The sequence below is a fragment of the Triturus cristatus genome, chromosome 2_2 (genome assembly GCF_964204655.1).
Source record: "Triturus cristatus chromosome 2_2, aTriCri1.1, whole genome shotgun sequence".
NCBI classification, from domain to species: domain Eukaryota; kingdom Metazoa; phylum Chordata; class Amphibia; order Caudata; family Salamandridae; genus Triturus; species Triturus cristatus.
Genome location: NC_140582.1, coordinates 714,560,231 through 714,575,362, shown reverse-complemented (window position 1 = coordinate 714,575,362; position 15,132 = coordinate 714,560,231). Strand labels below are relative to the sequence as shown.

Below are 15,132 nucleotides of genomic sequence, written 5' to 3'. Positions count from 1 at the left end.
TAATAATTTGAGTACATTAACTTCGTACTTTTATTTTGCGCAACAAGTGCCAATATCTATATTTTTGTCTAATATGGAAGTAAAATGACAGGAAGGTTTTTGAGGTATATACCAGCGGACTTTGTTTAGCTCGCATCTGTGGACACCAAAATCAAAGAAAAATGTATCTTGAAAATACAATTCCTTTCTACCCACCTTTCGTTGCAAGTATTTCTGCCAGCACTATGCGCAGGCTGCGGGACTGTGCATCCCTCGAAGGCAGTAGACAGAGCACCAAAACATGGGAACAGGTCTGCAGAAACCGGATTTCCTCCTCTGCGTTTTTCAAACCTGGATGAAGTGGAAACGGTCTTGGCAGTTCTTCTAGTCTGAAACAGATGAGAAAACGGACCGCAACAATCTAGTGATCTGTCCATGGTGCACGCACGTCCTAATCATGAGAAAAGCGTTCATCGCGCCATACCCAGGCTACATTGGACAACAAAGCAACACTCAAGTCATTTAATAACAGTTTAAATCTACCTCTTGATAATGTCACACAAAGACCCTGACATTTCTCACCTCGTCAAAACAAAAACACGCCACATGCCAGCATCCTACAACATTAGCAAGGTAACCTATTAGTCCATCTACCAAAAAAGAAAAAAAATAGAGACAAGTCCACCCATTAACCCACGAATCTTCATGCATCATTTCCTAGTGGAGATCCAAGAAAAGAGATAAAGTCTCCCATCTTCTTAAAAACTGTTGAGGATAAGCATACCTATTTTATGTTATGATGAATAATGCAATGCATCGGACTACTAGAAATACCCACATGCATTTTCTTTAATAAAATCATGCAATTTAAGTACTTAGTCATTACAATAACTGTCACCATGTTATCACTTTAAACAAAGAGATTATTAAATATAAAGTGTTACAACTACTTATTCTCCCAGGTAAGGCAACAGACAATTAGAAGAGGAACCAAAAGCTCACACTTACTTTGTTTAAATCGTTTTCTATTTAGTTTTTCAATATTACTAAACAGTAGGAACTAACAAAACATTTTTGAAATCAAGGGCAACTGTATGTATGTAAAATAGTCTAAGGCGGTCTATGTTTCAATGGTATTGGCAGAAGAATTCTAATAACATCAGGTGGGACTGAGGGCGCAGAGGCACATTCAGACACATAACAGCAGTAACAAATGTGTTCGTAATCAGTATGTCATACTAAGGATTTACCCAATCCACGAACTCTTATTGACCATTATATTATTACTCAAATTGCAAGGACTTATTTCACCATATGTAATGTCTGATCAAAGCTAAAATCGCCATCCAAAACATATGAATCTCAACACAGCTCCACCATACATGCATAACCGTTTGTAGATAACCACAATTTTTCCAACATAATTTAGAAAGTCTTGGCAAAATATTCCCTACTTTCTCTAGAGTGTTATACCAGTAGCAACACAATGTTTTGGCAATTTACGCACAATTAGAATGTTATGGCTTTTCGACAAAAACGGGTTCAACACCCATCTGAAATGTATTCTGGCTTTTTCAAGTCACATTTCTTTCAGTGCTACTACTGCAGGGGTGTGCCCTTTGAAAATTCTTCCTGCATTTATATCTCACCATGTTCATGTAATGATGCTTATAGTCAGCGTTATAATGCCTAAAGACATTATAATTTAACGTAATGGAATGTCTTAAGGTCTTCAAAGGGGCACGCTTTTCCAGTTCAGATCTAAAAATGAGGATGCAACACCCAAAGCCAATGGATATAGGTCAACATAGTGGAACATACTTCTCTCAGTCATTTGCACATTAAATTTAAACTGCAGTTTTCCTTCTACATATAAATGGGGTAATATGTGCACTCCCTTTCTTAGACAAGTAATGAATTTAGAACAATAACTGTTACCAAATACGAACATGTGTAAAGGACAGGAAGATATTTGATAGTTTACAAATGCCAAATCCAAATACTACAAATTGTTTTTAACTGCAGAGTTGGTTGATGCTTGCATTTTCCTAAATACAACTGGTAACCATAACACGTTCTTGGGTGATATCATTCGCCCCCCCTCTCTGGACCCATCCACCATTGAACTTTGTCTGCAGACCAGTCAAATGCTGTTCTAAGTTGCCTGACAAGTTCCGGCCCCTGCATCTCAGAGACCACCAGCCAAGTAGGACCCTCTTAGAAGCTCACGCCTTTTAAAAAAAAATAAAAAATGAAATATACTTCTAAGAATTTGTCTTAAAACTTGTAATGGAATAACTGCAAAGTTAGAAGGGTGCAAATACAGTTAGGACGTCAAAAGACTGCTCTAATTTTCTAAATCCGTAACCAATTGCCGCATTAGATCCTGGACATTGAATTGATAAATGGAACCCTTGGTATATGTTATACAGAAACCCAACTATTTAATGCTGCCCTTTAGCAAACAATAGATTGCTCAAGATGTTCAATTACAAGAGTAGTTAAATAATATTCAATTCTATTGATTCAGAGAAATTAAATACTAATCCTAAAACGCTCCTAAAGAGCTCCAGCTCCACTAATCTATTGGTAAACTGCCTTATAACACAATGTCACCTGAAAACAGTGCACCCTCATGTCAAAGGCTATTATTGAATCTCACTGTTAACAAGCAGGCATCCTAAACTGGAAAATCCTTTCAGCATGCAAAAACAATTAGTGAAATGTGGATACCTCAGTTTTGAGTACAAATCTTGATTTTCTTTTAAAGACAGCGAGACAAATATTCTGAATATTTTTAATATCACACCAAAGCTTAGATTACAAACAATTATATTGCACAAGCATGATGACATCAAAGCAAAACAGTAGATAAAACAACTATGGTTCGAACAGCTTCTTTTGTATTTTCAGACTGAAAGGCAATGCAAAAAGTGACCGTAGTCAAATAAGGCACGCTAGAAACAATATGAACTTGGACAGCCCCATCTGCCAAAACAGCCAGGTAGTAAAGCATACTCAAATATTTTAAATAAGTATTGGTAAAGCCAACAGGTTTGGCTTTTTATTAGATGAAGTGTTTGACAGTATTTAAGTAACTGTGTATGCTGCCACCACCTACAAAGAAAATCCAATAAATAGAACCATCTTGAGCTTCAATAAAATGAAATGTAAGCTGGAAGTAGAGCTGTTGAAAAACTTTAGGAAATACAGAGTTAAGGTGCATCCTCAAAGTAGAGTACTAAGAAAGGGGGTAAGAAAATCAAGATTGCATTGCACAGAATGAATTAAAAGGGATACAAAGAAAATATTGCATGGTAGATAATTTTGCTAAGGGTAAGTCTTTTTGTTCCTTCTTTTAGAAAAACAAATATCGATGGCTCTTCTTTACTTGGTGAACAGTCAAATGCAAATCCAACAATATGCTATCATGGCAGCAAGGTGAAATAAATGAAGGCATAAAGTATGAACCTCTGTGTCTTTAATAAAGCATAATTTCCTACCTACACTTGTGTTGAAGCATAAAATATGAGCGAACCATCGTTCAACCAGTTTTAAGTCTGACCCTTCATGTGTATTTGCCTGGTGATTGTTTTTGCAATATGGGTGCTTTGGCAGAAACGTGTAAGCTTCCACCTTGGGACCCCAGGATGTGAGAACACAGGTGCAGGCACGGAAAATCTGCCTTACCTCAGAATTTATGTTTTTATCTTGATTGGGGCCTTGGAAATTAAGAAAAGTAACTAGCCACAGGTCACAGATTTCCTGCTAAAACGCCCAACTGTTGAAATCGGTGTTGTCCAGCTTTTTAATACCAGTGATCCTGCAGCTGCATGCACCATAAGTTTAGCTCTCGCAAATATGCTCCAATGTATGGTCTCATGCATAATAGGCACAATGCAACCCAAGGAGGCAGAAGACTGTGGCAGTTTGGTCGACCGCCTGTTCTCGCTCGAGCTTGGTCAAATAAACGTTGCTCTTTATCTCATAATACGTCCATGTGTTGACTGTTTGTTTCCTTGGAAAAGACACATAATTGATGGACGGAATGCAGAACAAATCAAAACATTCACCCCCAGTCAAGAGATCTGGGTTAAATCCATCATTCTTTTGCTCACCATGCCACCCCAGTTTAGACCTGGCCATATGCAAATCAGTCTTGACCCTGTGCCTCATGGGAACAGTCCAGCCCGAACTGCCAAGCCAGGTCCTCACTGGACCGGAAACAAGCATCCTAGAACCGGTTTCGGGGTTACACCCCTCTTCAGCCAGGATAGCTTGATTCCAGTGGCACAGGGAGCCCAGGACCCACGTCTGGGCATACCTGGCGCACTTAGGGCGAGAAAGCAAAAGACACACAATTGATGGACGGAATGCAGAACAAATCAAAACATTCACCCCAGTCAAGAGATCTGGGTTAAATTCATCATTCTTTTGCTCACCATGCCACTCCAGTTTAGACCTGGCCATATGCAAATCAGTCTTGACCCTGTGCCTTATGGGAACAGTCCAGCCCGAACTGCCAGGACTCGGATGCACTGATTGCAGATCTAGACGCACATTGTGGCACAGTCGAGATCCTGGGGAGTCCAGCAGTCTCAGAGGTACACCTGCTTGATTGAAATGGCTTCCCAGCAGCTCAGACGAAGGAATTCTCCAAGACCAACCCAAGACACAAGATTCTATCATCTGCATCCAAAAGACGAGGTGAACAATTTTCACAACAGTCATATGCAGTCACTGTGGACCAGGTAAGACAGTAGTATCGGGTCCTCACTGTGGGTAGGAAACAGGGTTTTGTTAACGCCAACAAATTGAGATACAGGAAAAGGATTCCTCATATCATCCAGAATTGGTCCGCAGAATAGTTGTCTTATAAAAGGGGGGAAAATGGGTTTTCTATTTTAGTCAAGACAGAGACTATCGAGTAGACTATAAGAATAAAAGATGTTAAATAAATATTTTTTTGTATGTGAAAATGTTGCAAATCTAAGAGACCAGATTAAAGTCAGCCAGCATCGAAGCCGGGAACTCCAGTCTGGTGCCTAGTAAAGAACAAGCATTTGCAATGCAATAGGTCTCGCAATTACGCAAGTTTGAGCTATTGGCACTGTAAATGACAATGCCTCTTATTTATGTTTTTGTTTGTAAAACATAAATAAAACGCATTGTCAATTACAATGCCAATAGCTCAAACTCCCGTAAATGCGAGACCTATTGCATTGCAAATGCTTGTTTGCTTATTTTTTTTTAACACCCTTAACTGCACATGAATGATGGAGTAATTGTGTCAGCGATGCAAAAACTCACTGGTGTTGGGCACTTGCGAGCCAAGATGAAGGAAGGTAACCGGAAACTAGAAAAACATTAAAAGCATCTTTAAAAGTGTCATTGACGAGGCCACTTACCATATCGATTTTTAAATTGTAACATTTATATCCAAAACGATCTACATAAAATCATACTTGCAGAAACATCAATTAACTTTGTAATGTTTTGCGACGTAGCTCTTCCAAAGAAAATAATGCGATAATTACATATTTTAAGTCGGGTCCGTCCCAGGAACGCACCTGCGACTTTGTTTTAATCGGTCTGTGGCACAAATAAGTAAAGAGTTTAAGGACGACCTGTAGCTTTCGAAAGCCCACCAAAATGATAGAATACAATGCAAATAAACAATCAAACAAAAAGGAAAAATAACGCCAAAGGCATGTATCTCCCGAAAACGGACTGGGATCCTCCTGCCGCATACCAGCTCTGTGCCAAAAATAAACCACACAAGAGTCCCACCTGCCTTCTTTTAATACAACACTGAAGTGAACATGTGCGATCTCCCAACAATCCTAGCACCTAAAAAGTAAGCGCACGTCACCTCGCAGATGCAAACAGCACCCCGCATTTCTCCAAGCCCGCAGGGAGAGTAATACTTACTGCCCACGCTGGTCAGGAAGCAACTTCCGGTGTTAGAAAACTAGCAACAGACACACGGCCACCTTCTGAACAGTTTCCGGAACATGCACAGCAGTGGCGTTCGCACAGCAGTGCAGTTCCGACATTGAAAAATGCAAATGCGTACAATTTCGAGGGGGGTCGGCATTGGCGGGGTGTGTGCGCGCGCGTGTGTGTCTGTGTGCGTGAAGCGCGTCCACAGACCCCGATCGCTGCGCGTGCCCCGGTCTGTCTCCCTTGAGAGACATCACGGCAACAATAGTTCTCGTTGGCGGCAGCGCTTCGCGCTGCAACGCCAGCGAGACCTAAAAAGGGTTATCATCAGAATTCACTCTCATTTTTTTACAACGGTGTGCGACAATAAACGGAATCTGTGCCCTGCAGTCAAGGTTATGTGCAAAGACATGCAACAGCTCTCTTTGCAAGCAAGAGTAGTGGGCGAGCACCCAAAAACAGTGGTGTTTGCCACTAGTAAGATCTGTATGAAACTTAAAGCAAAATGATGCATTTTGGCTGTTTTTGATGAACGTAAGAGTCACTTTTGAGGATCATGTACCAGTTTCACTGTACGACTAATTGAGCATATCATTTCAATTTCTGCAAAACCATTATGACCCTTTGTGCACAAGCCTTCGCTGCATGCTCAGTTGTTTTATCAATCTCATATCACTAGAATGCATGATCTGCAATCTAGTTTCAAGCACAACCTAATTAGATTAGCTAGTGACACACAATGATTTCTTCCTTTCATAATTAGTTAGGTCAGAGCAAACACCCAAGGGACTTTACAATGCCCTCCCCATAGGTCCTCCTTCTGAAGGCCCTGGAAGTATTTGAACAGGTGGTGCAGAGATGAGGATTTAGCTGCATTAGTAGAATTGGTCCTAGTGGTCCTTGCACCACACAAAATACTGTACATCAATGATACATTTGTTCATTGTTAGGAGTCAAAGTAGTGTTTACGGTTGGGTATTAGTTAAGTAGCGTGTTGTCACAAGGTTTTTTTGCAGACCATGAATGAAGCCTGGTGAGAACACGTCATGTTTGATTCCATTGCTTCATTGGAAGCTTGGAGAGAGAGGCAATGTACATGAATGTTCAGTTTGTGTCTCTACCAAGGTATACACAAATTCTAACTCACCCAGTATATTAAAGACTAGCCATTCCACACGGGGTCATAGTACAAAGAAGGTAAATAAGTCCAAGCCCTGCAACTCGCGGTCATAATGCATCAGCATTAACAAGTAGACCACACACCACATAAACGAGCAAGATCCTCAAATGGCAAAACTGTTTTATGACTTATTGTAAACTCTAGTATCGTAAAATTGGGGTTATTACAGAAACCAATGTTTTACAAATACATTAGGATGTCAAGCAGCTCACACAAAGTGTCACTTTATTTCAGGCATAAAGTCCAGCCAGGCCTGGAAAGGAATCTAACATATTCTCTCCTTCACACTCTGAGCACAGACATCCTATAAACAAAAAAAACAAAAAAGTGTGATGATAATGCGGTGCATCTTACCAACTTCTCCTTATCTGACATCTCATAATGAATGGTAACACATAGTAGCACAATATCCTTGGTGCAACAACATCAACTGTTGCATGGCTAAATACTTATAAGGTCCCAAAGGCGAGACCTATTGGCTATGCAAATGCATGTAATTTTCTTGTTCTTGGGGGGGAACCGGGCTAGTGCCAGGAGGGTCAAGGGTGAGTGCCAGAGAGGTGAGGAGTTAGTGCCAGGGAGATGAGACCAAGAGTCAGGCAGGTCAAGGGTGAGTGCCAGGGAGGGGAAGGGTGAGTGCCAGGGAGGGGAAGGGTGAGTGCTGGGAAGGGGAAGTATGAGTGCCCGGGATGAGGGGTGGCTGCCAGGCCAGGGGGTGAAGCTAGCGCCACGGAGGTGAATGGTGAGTGCCAGATCAGGGGGATGAAGGGTGAGTGCCAGGATGATGAAGGTTGAGTGCCATGGAGGTGAGACCTAAGAGTCAGGAGGGTAAAGGGTGAGTGCCAGGGAGGGGAAGGGTGAGTGCAAGGGGTGAAGGGTAGCTGCCAGGCTAGGGGGGTGAAGGGCTAGTGCCATGGAGGTGACGGGTGAGTGCCAAGGGGGCAAGTAGTGAATGCCAGGAGGGACATGGGCGAGTGTCAGGGAGGTGAAGGATATGTGCCAGGGAGGGGAAGCATGAGTACCAGGAGGGTCGAGGGCGAGTGTCAGAGAGGTGATGAGTGTCACGGAGAGTCAATGCTGAGTGCCAGAGAGGGAGAAGGGTGAGTGCCAGGGGCGAGGAGTGACTGCCAGGCCAGAGGAGTGAAGGGTGAGTGCCAGGGAGGTGAGGGGTGAGTGACAGACTGCAAACAGTAGTGAGCTGGGGTCTAGAAGGAGGTGCGGAGATCATCACCCGGTGTGTGCCATGCTGGGACGCACCAGTGCCAGGTCAGACTAGGATGGATGCAAGAACCTCTGAAAGGCGGGTGCCAGGTCACTCGTAACCTTAGTAGATGAGTGGGCTGTGCAGGGCAGGTGCCAGACCAGCGTGTGGAGGTGGCTAGACAGAGCCAGACTACTGAACTCCAGGGGTGCTAAGGGCCGGAGCCAGATCAGCAAAGGGGGGTGGCAGTGCCAAGCTGCTGAACACCAATGCTTGCGAAGGGTTGGTGCCAGGGCAACAAAGGGCAGTGGGGGGTGGGGGAGGCAGTGCCAGGCTCCTGAACATCAGTGCCGGTGCCAGGGCAGCGAATAGTGCCGATCACATGGGTGACACTTTCCGACACGATTTGCTGTTCACAGAAGTACTGACACCAGCTCTTTCTGTGGCCATCGGTACCCGCCACCCTCCAGTGACACCCCCACACACACAGAGCCGAGCTCACACATCGTGTGGCCCTGGCAGTGTGTAGCCTCGTGCTGGGAGCCTCAGATTACCCAAGGGCACACTAACCCCCAGAGACACAGTCACACACGGTGAAAAGTGTGCAAGGCCAACACATGAAACAGGTGTGCCACAGGAGCGCGCGCACGCACGACTAGAAGTGCCTCGAGAGGAGTGTGAGCAGTTAGTGGTGTGCACAAGAGAGGATCTCAAGTGTGCAACCATCGAAGTGTGTGCGAGCTGAAAGGTGTACCCCTAGGAGAGGCTGCACAGCACTTAATTACTAACAGCAGCGCCCTGACACAAGTGTGCACTGCTAGGAACATGTGCAAGAAAACTCTGTGTGACGAGTTGTGCGCGTGAGGCAGTGTGGGGTTTTAGAAATCTATTACCGCACGTATACCATAAGTGTGAAAGGCTAGAAAAATGTGGATGAGATAAAGGCTAGAAACAAGAAGTCTCCAAGAGACACGTGTGTACGAGACATCTGCGTGTGCGATAAGAAACAGAAAGAAGTACACCTCAGACGAGAATCAGAAACAAATGCAGGACAAACCTACAACAAGCAGCACCAACAGGCAGGACGAGGGCTCGAAGGGGTTTATCACGAGATGCAGCAAACACTGCTAGCTTTCAGCATGAATGGGGTCAGGCACTGGAAGTCTGCGGGGTGGTAATTCAGGGTGTGAGGGTGGGGTGAGACACAGGGAGGGATTAAGAAAGGGGGAGATAGGATGGGCAGGGATGATGCAAAGTGACACTGTGAGGGTGGTGAAATAAGGGTAGGGTGAGGCAGGGGGCAAGGTGATGCAGGGGTGAGAGATATGATGGGAAGGAAGCGTAACTATGAGGGGAGAGTGGTGGGCGAAAGCGTGCAGGTGTGTGACAGGTGAGGGATAAGACTGTGAGGGTGAGGTGAGAAGGGGCAATGCGAGGCTGGGAGGTATGACAATGTAGGGTGAGACAGCTGGTGGGGTGAGGCAGAGGGTGAGTGACGGAGGAGTGGAAGATGTGAGGTCGAAGGGGCGGAGAGGCTGCACACGGTGAGGATGTGAGGCTGGTGGAATGCAGGGAGGGAGTGTCGGTGGGCAGACGGTTTGCGGTGATGCAGGGGTGACACTTCGAGGGGGGGCTGAGAGGAAGAGAGTGAGAGGAGGATGGGAAGAGACCCCACAGAGTGAAAGCAGTAGTTTAATGCAGGGGTGCGCGGCCACGGAGGGGTGGAGGTGCGAGGGGTGGGACTGTGAGGGTAAAAGTGACAAGAACGAGTTTAAAGGAAGCATAAACAAGACACGCGGCCGCGAGACGCGCTCTGTGGTGGGGGAGGGGGAGTAGCGGACAGACTAAATGCAGCGGGGAGAGCTTTACCAAGCTGGTAACCTCTGCAACCGGCTCACAACAGGCCGGCAACGCGTCACTGGGGCGCAAATTAGAGGTACCGCGAGAATGAAGTCAGCCCTCTTACTTAATCTGCGGCCGAGTCTGTAAAGACGAGAGCGCATGCCAGCAGCCAGAGACGAGGCTCAAAAATATGAACGTGAGGTCAGAGGTCGACGCCGGAAGAGCTGTTAAATGGCTACATTTTCGCGTTTCAAAGCCTCCGGCATGGCACAGGTGTGCTGTAGGGACCAGGAATCAATGCTGAAGCTAGCCAGAAGCTTTAACAAGCATTGGCATAGCCAATAGGTCTCACCTTTGGGAACTTATAAGTATTTAATTATGCAGCACAATATCCTTGGCGCAACTTCAACTGTTGCATGGCTAAACACTTATAATGTCCCAAAGGTGAGACCTATTGGCTATGCCAATGCTTGTTATCCTATGCAACATTTTCTAGACACTGATTTACACACATATAATTCATTGTCTCTTTATGTGTGCGAGATGTAGTGTATGAGAGGCACTATAAAACAAATGAAATACATGTGAGAGGGGCCATGGAGAGGTGACGGGCACTGTTGGACAGTGATAGTGAGGGAATCATTGGAGGGCCCCAACAAGATTGTCATATCCTGGTGCACTGTAAGGTCGTCATTTACTGTGCTCTAAAAGCTAATACGATTGAATAAATAATGGAAATGTGTTGTAGAATGCACCATTTTTGTATTTTTTTCTTAAACTTTTCTTGGTGAGAGAACCCTCCCCCCTTTGTTTTAGAGTGTTGGGCGTTGAGTGTTCTTCGAGAGTCCATTGTCTCCTGTCTCTCAGAGCATCGACGCCAGGTTGCGTTCTAAATAAAGATGATGTGGAGTTTGGCGTTGGTGTTATTACTACGCTGTTACTACACTATCCATGGCTTTTATAGACCACGTAAATGCCCAGCACAGAGCCTCGGGGAAGGGTATAGGCCCTCTGTAAGACGTGACAGTCGAGCAATCTCCGAAAAATACATTTTAGGCTGGAGTTGACTTTTAGATATGACCTAGCTCTACATAATAGGTATGGGGTTTAAACTGAAAGCAAAGTGATGGTTTGAAAGGCATAGTAGGCATGAGTGGGTAGTGATTTTTGTCCTTACATTTGAGCACATCCCACAGCAGTCATCCTTGATACTGCCAAGTCTTAACCTTTTTTTCAGAGTTGCTTCGTTGCCTAGCAACCAGAAGGATCAGGGGGCAGGGGATTCCTCCATTGAACAACTGTCGCCTATGAATCTAGGTTGAAAGTTTTAGTTTGAAATGCATTTTGTTTGAAAACAGTAGTGAAACATTTAGTTCGAAATTGTAAAGCATCTATAAAAAAGCTCAATAGAAATTAGTTGAAACTGTCATGTGCGTGTAAACAAGGAAAAATGATCGCTTACAAAAAAAGAACAAGTTACTTCCATTTTTGTTAACTTTTTAAATGTTCAAAAACATGGCTATTGCGCTGTCTTGCCGTCATTAGAATTTATAATTCTAATTTGAGTCCTCGCTAGTGTGGGTTACAGTCAAGTGTGTGTACTAAGTGGTGACCATCGTCATATTTCAAATTTAACAAGTTTTTTTCAAGCGCTTTACAATGTTTTTCAAACTAACGAGTTCGAGCTACATATACCATGTAACAGGGCTCTCACCTGGCACAGGTCAAGGCGAGAGCTCCGTCGATGCAACATACACTTTACATTAAACGTCACAAGATATTCTCTTTCTTGCATGTAATTGTGGAGAACATGGTTTTGCCTCCAGTGTATTTGCTTAGCAATTGCAATCCCATCAAAGCAAACGTCAAAAATAGAAGCTTGAAGTAAAGAACAATGGCAATGTATGCGAATTATCAGAGACAACAAATCTGAACAGAAATCCCCTTCAAACCAATCCTGTTGCACTGCCAAAAATGCTTAAACAAGCAGCCGCAAAAGTGAAGCGACCGCCATTGAAAGGGAAAAAAAAGCCAGGGCCAGGACAGCTCCATCTGTGAAAGCGAAAGTGAATGCAGGGACGTGCTCTGTGGTGGGGGAGGGGCAGAGCGAGGCGCTTGGGAGAGCAAGGCTTAATGAGCCATTAAAGCCACATGGCGGCTGCGCGCATGCACGCGCTCGTGAACGCAAGCTTGAGGCCTGAAAAAGATTGTGGCAGTACTTTGAAAAGCCACAAACTAAATGTCTCGCAGCGCATGCGCTGGCTCAGTCAGACCTAAAAACAAGCATTGGCCGCGCAGCCGTTAAAGTGACGAGAACGAGTATAAAGCAAGCATAAACAAGACACGCTCTGTGGTGGGGGAGGAGCGTTGAAGCGCGCGCTTGGGAGAGCAAGCCAGATGAAAGCCTGATCGCGCGCTGTAAGGGTGCCTGCGAGCGATGCGAGGAATGCGTGTTACTGTGCGCGTAACCGTATGCTCTAGGCCACACAAAAAGCTGTGGTCGGCTTTTTAAAGCCCACTCACTAAATGTCTCGCCAGAACAGCGCATACGTTGGCTCAGGCGAGACCTAAAAAACAAAAAAGGGCGATGATAATGCGGTGCATCTTACCAAATTCTCCTTATCTGACATCTCATAATGTATGGTAACAATATTAAAGAGGATTGTAACACAGTCTATTTAGACAGAACTCTAATTCCCACTCACTCTTTTTCTACACCTCTTACCTCTCCCAAATACATTCGTTTTCGGAGCAGACTCTCCCATGCCGCCATCAGCATAGATTACTAAAATAAAAGATAAAGTACCAACCCAGCTAAGGGACTTGCAGAGCTAATCAGAGCTGTCAGCATGCCATAAAATATAAAAATCAGTGTCTATCTCACACTTCTACATCTACTGCACTGCCAAGCACTGCATCCCACAAAAGAATAACCACAACTCAGTGGTCATCACACACAAAATGGAAACATTATCAACGTAGGTTCAAAGAAAAGAAAACACACTTACAACCACACACTGTGTCTTGCTACCCATGGGGATAAGGGCTTCAGCATCCCACATAGCGATAGTAAGTGGTATGACGCATACAAGTACTGAAAATATGCAACTGTCATTTCAGATGAAAGTTGAAAAATGTAATGGAATGTGTGTGGATCCCCCAGGCAGCAGCACTGGACAATCTATACATTTTTGGAAAGGCAGTGCTGGATAGAGCTCGTTGATCCCATCATTACACTTCCAGTCCCTCAGTTGTGAGTGCTCCTCTTTCCCCAGCAACAAGAAAAGACGCAAAAACAAATCAAGAAGCAGGCGACCTAAAAGACTGGATTTCGCGCAACTCCTCTTTCAAAACAAGTAACTAGCAAAGTCTCTCTCCTGGTGTATGGAGCCGTTTACAGTGCAAGAGAAATGAATACTCTGTGGCCTGCAGTCTTTTCAGATTACGACTTACCACCCATCCTATGTAAAGGCTGAACAAAGACATTTCAGTTTAATTTAAAACTGTGCTACTGTCTGTGGGTGATAGATGTATGACAACCCTCTTTCAGTTGTACATTTTTATGTGTGCTGAAGTTATTGAGTTCAATCTATACCAGTGGTTTCTTGACCCTAATCATAAACAAAAGCACAATCCTAAAACAAACAGGAAATTAATGAGGATAGAGGCAACTTTTCACAGTCTTTTTCTAAAAATGGATGTCTCTCTGGAGTAGGAAAGCACCTAGAAATGTTTTTCATGTAATGTGCTCTATAAGTGGTTTTATCTCATTTTAAAGGCCATATGTTTACCAAATCCACTGCACCATACCCCACAGTACCGCTGGAGCCTGCCACCTTCTTTGTGAAGGCATACATTTGATAAAAGTAGAAGAACTACTCATGCCTCGGGTACAGTTATCCTTGAAAATTGAGGAAAGTCCACTATGCAGTTACTTTTTGAAATGCTCACCCAGATTTCATAGCATCTTCACTAAGGTAGCCCAAAGTGTGTTGTTACACAAGCATTCATGCTGTCCCACTAGCTCTACACAGCAATGTATTGAACACATCTAACAAAACAAATGTACTGTGGTTGTTTCCAATATGGTTTAACAGGTATTTCTTAAAAAAAAAAACATTTGTTATGTTTCTTTCGTATATATTTCGGTCCTCAAGTTCTGCTTTGCCTTCTGAACAAATTATTTCTGCCATGACTTTAAACCCATCAGGTTATTTCTATTTTATTAACACTAGATGAAGGTATCATATTGGAAGGAAGCTTAGATGGTTAGCACGCTTGCTACAGAGAGCCGTTTTGAAAAGGATGGTCACGAGTTACTCATTATAAAATATATCTTAGATGGTTAAGATGAGTGTGGCACAGCACTGAATGAAACCTATAGAGCATGTGTTTGAAAGCTAAAAACATAGCTAAGTGTGTCCCATCATTTTTAGGTCGAACCCTAGAGCTGCGCACATGCGCAGTCTCGCTGGCGAGATTTAGTGTTTTAAGGAGGTTTCAGTAACTGGCTTTAAGCCCCGCCCCTCTTCCCCATTGGCCGGCGTCACCGTTTATGCTAAACGTGGACAGCCATTGGCAAAGAGCTCTGTGTGACGTACTCTTTTCTCTCTTTCTGCCGTCCCACTTGGACTGACTGCCCCGACTTCCTTCTGGAGTAAAAGGTTGGTTATCTTTTTGGGGGCCAAACACATGGCCCCATAAAAACTTTTACGCCAGAAGGAAAGCAGGCCGAGCCGTCCAAGTGGGACGGCAGAAAAAGAGAAAAGTCGGCGTCATGGCGAGTGCTTATTTATCGAGTCGTTGTGTGTGCTCTTCGACGTAATGTTGCTACAGACGGTCGGTGCTCCCTCTGAGGGACAGGTCAGATCATGGGGTGGGGAGTCACCCCATGTCAGATGGAGGGGGTCAGAAGAGGGGGGGTGTGGAGTGCGTGCTGCTTGGAGCTCGAGACAGTCAATTTTGTAAATATGTCAAATGTATTTAT

At 44.2% G+C, this 15,132-nt stretch overlaps 1 protein-coding gene across 1 annotated transcript in view; it reads right to left on the bottom strand.

Moving 5' to 3' along the window:
• SNX25 (sorting nexin 25) overlaps nt 1–15,132 on the bottom strand; it is an 880,463-nt gene that overhangs the window by 463,783 nt on the left and 401,548 nt on the right. The window contains exon 4 of the mRNA XM_085641936.1: nt 196–368. Within this exon, the coding sequence (XP_085498062.1) occupies nt 196–368 (173 nt within the window). The remainder of the gene's footprint in view (nt 1–195; nt 369–15,132) is intronic.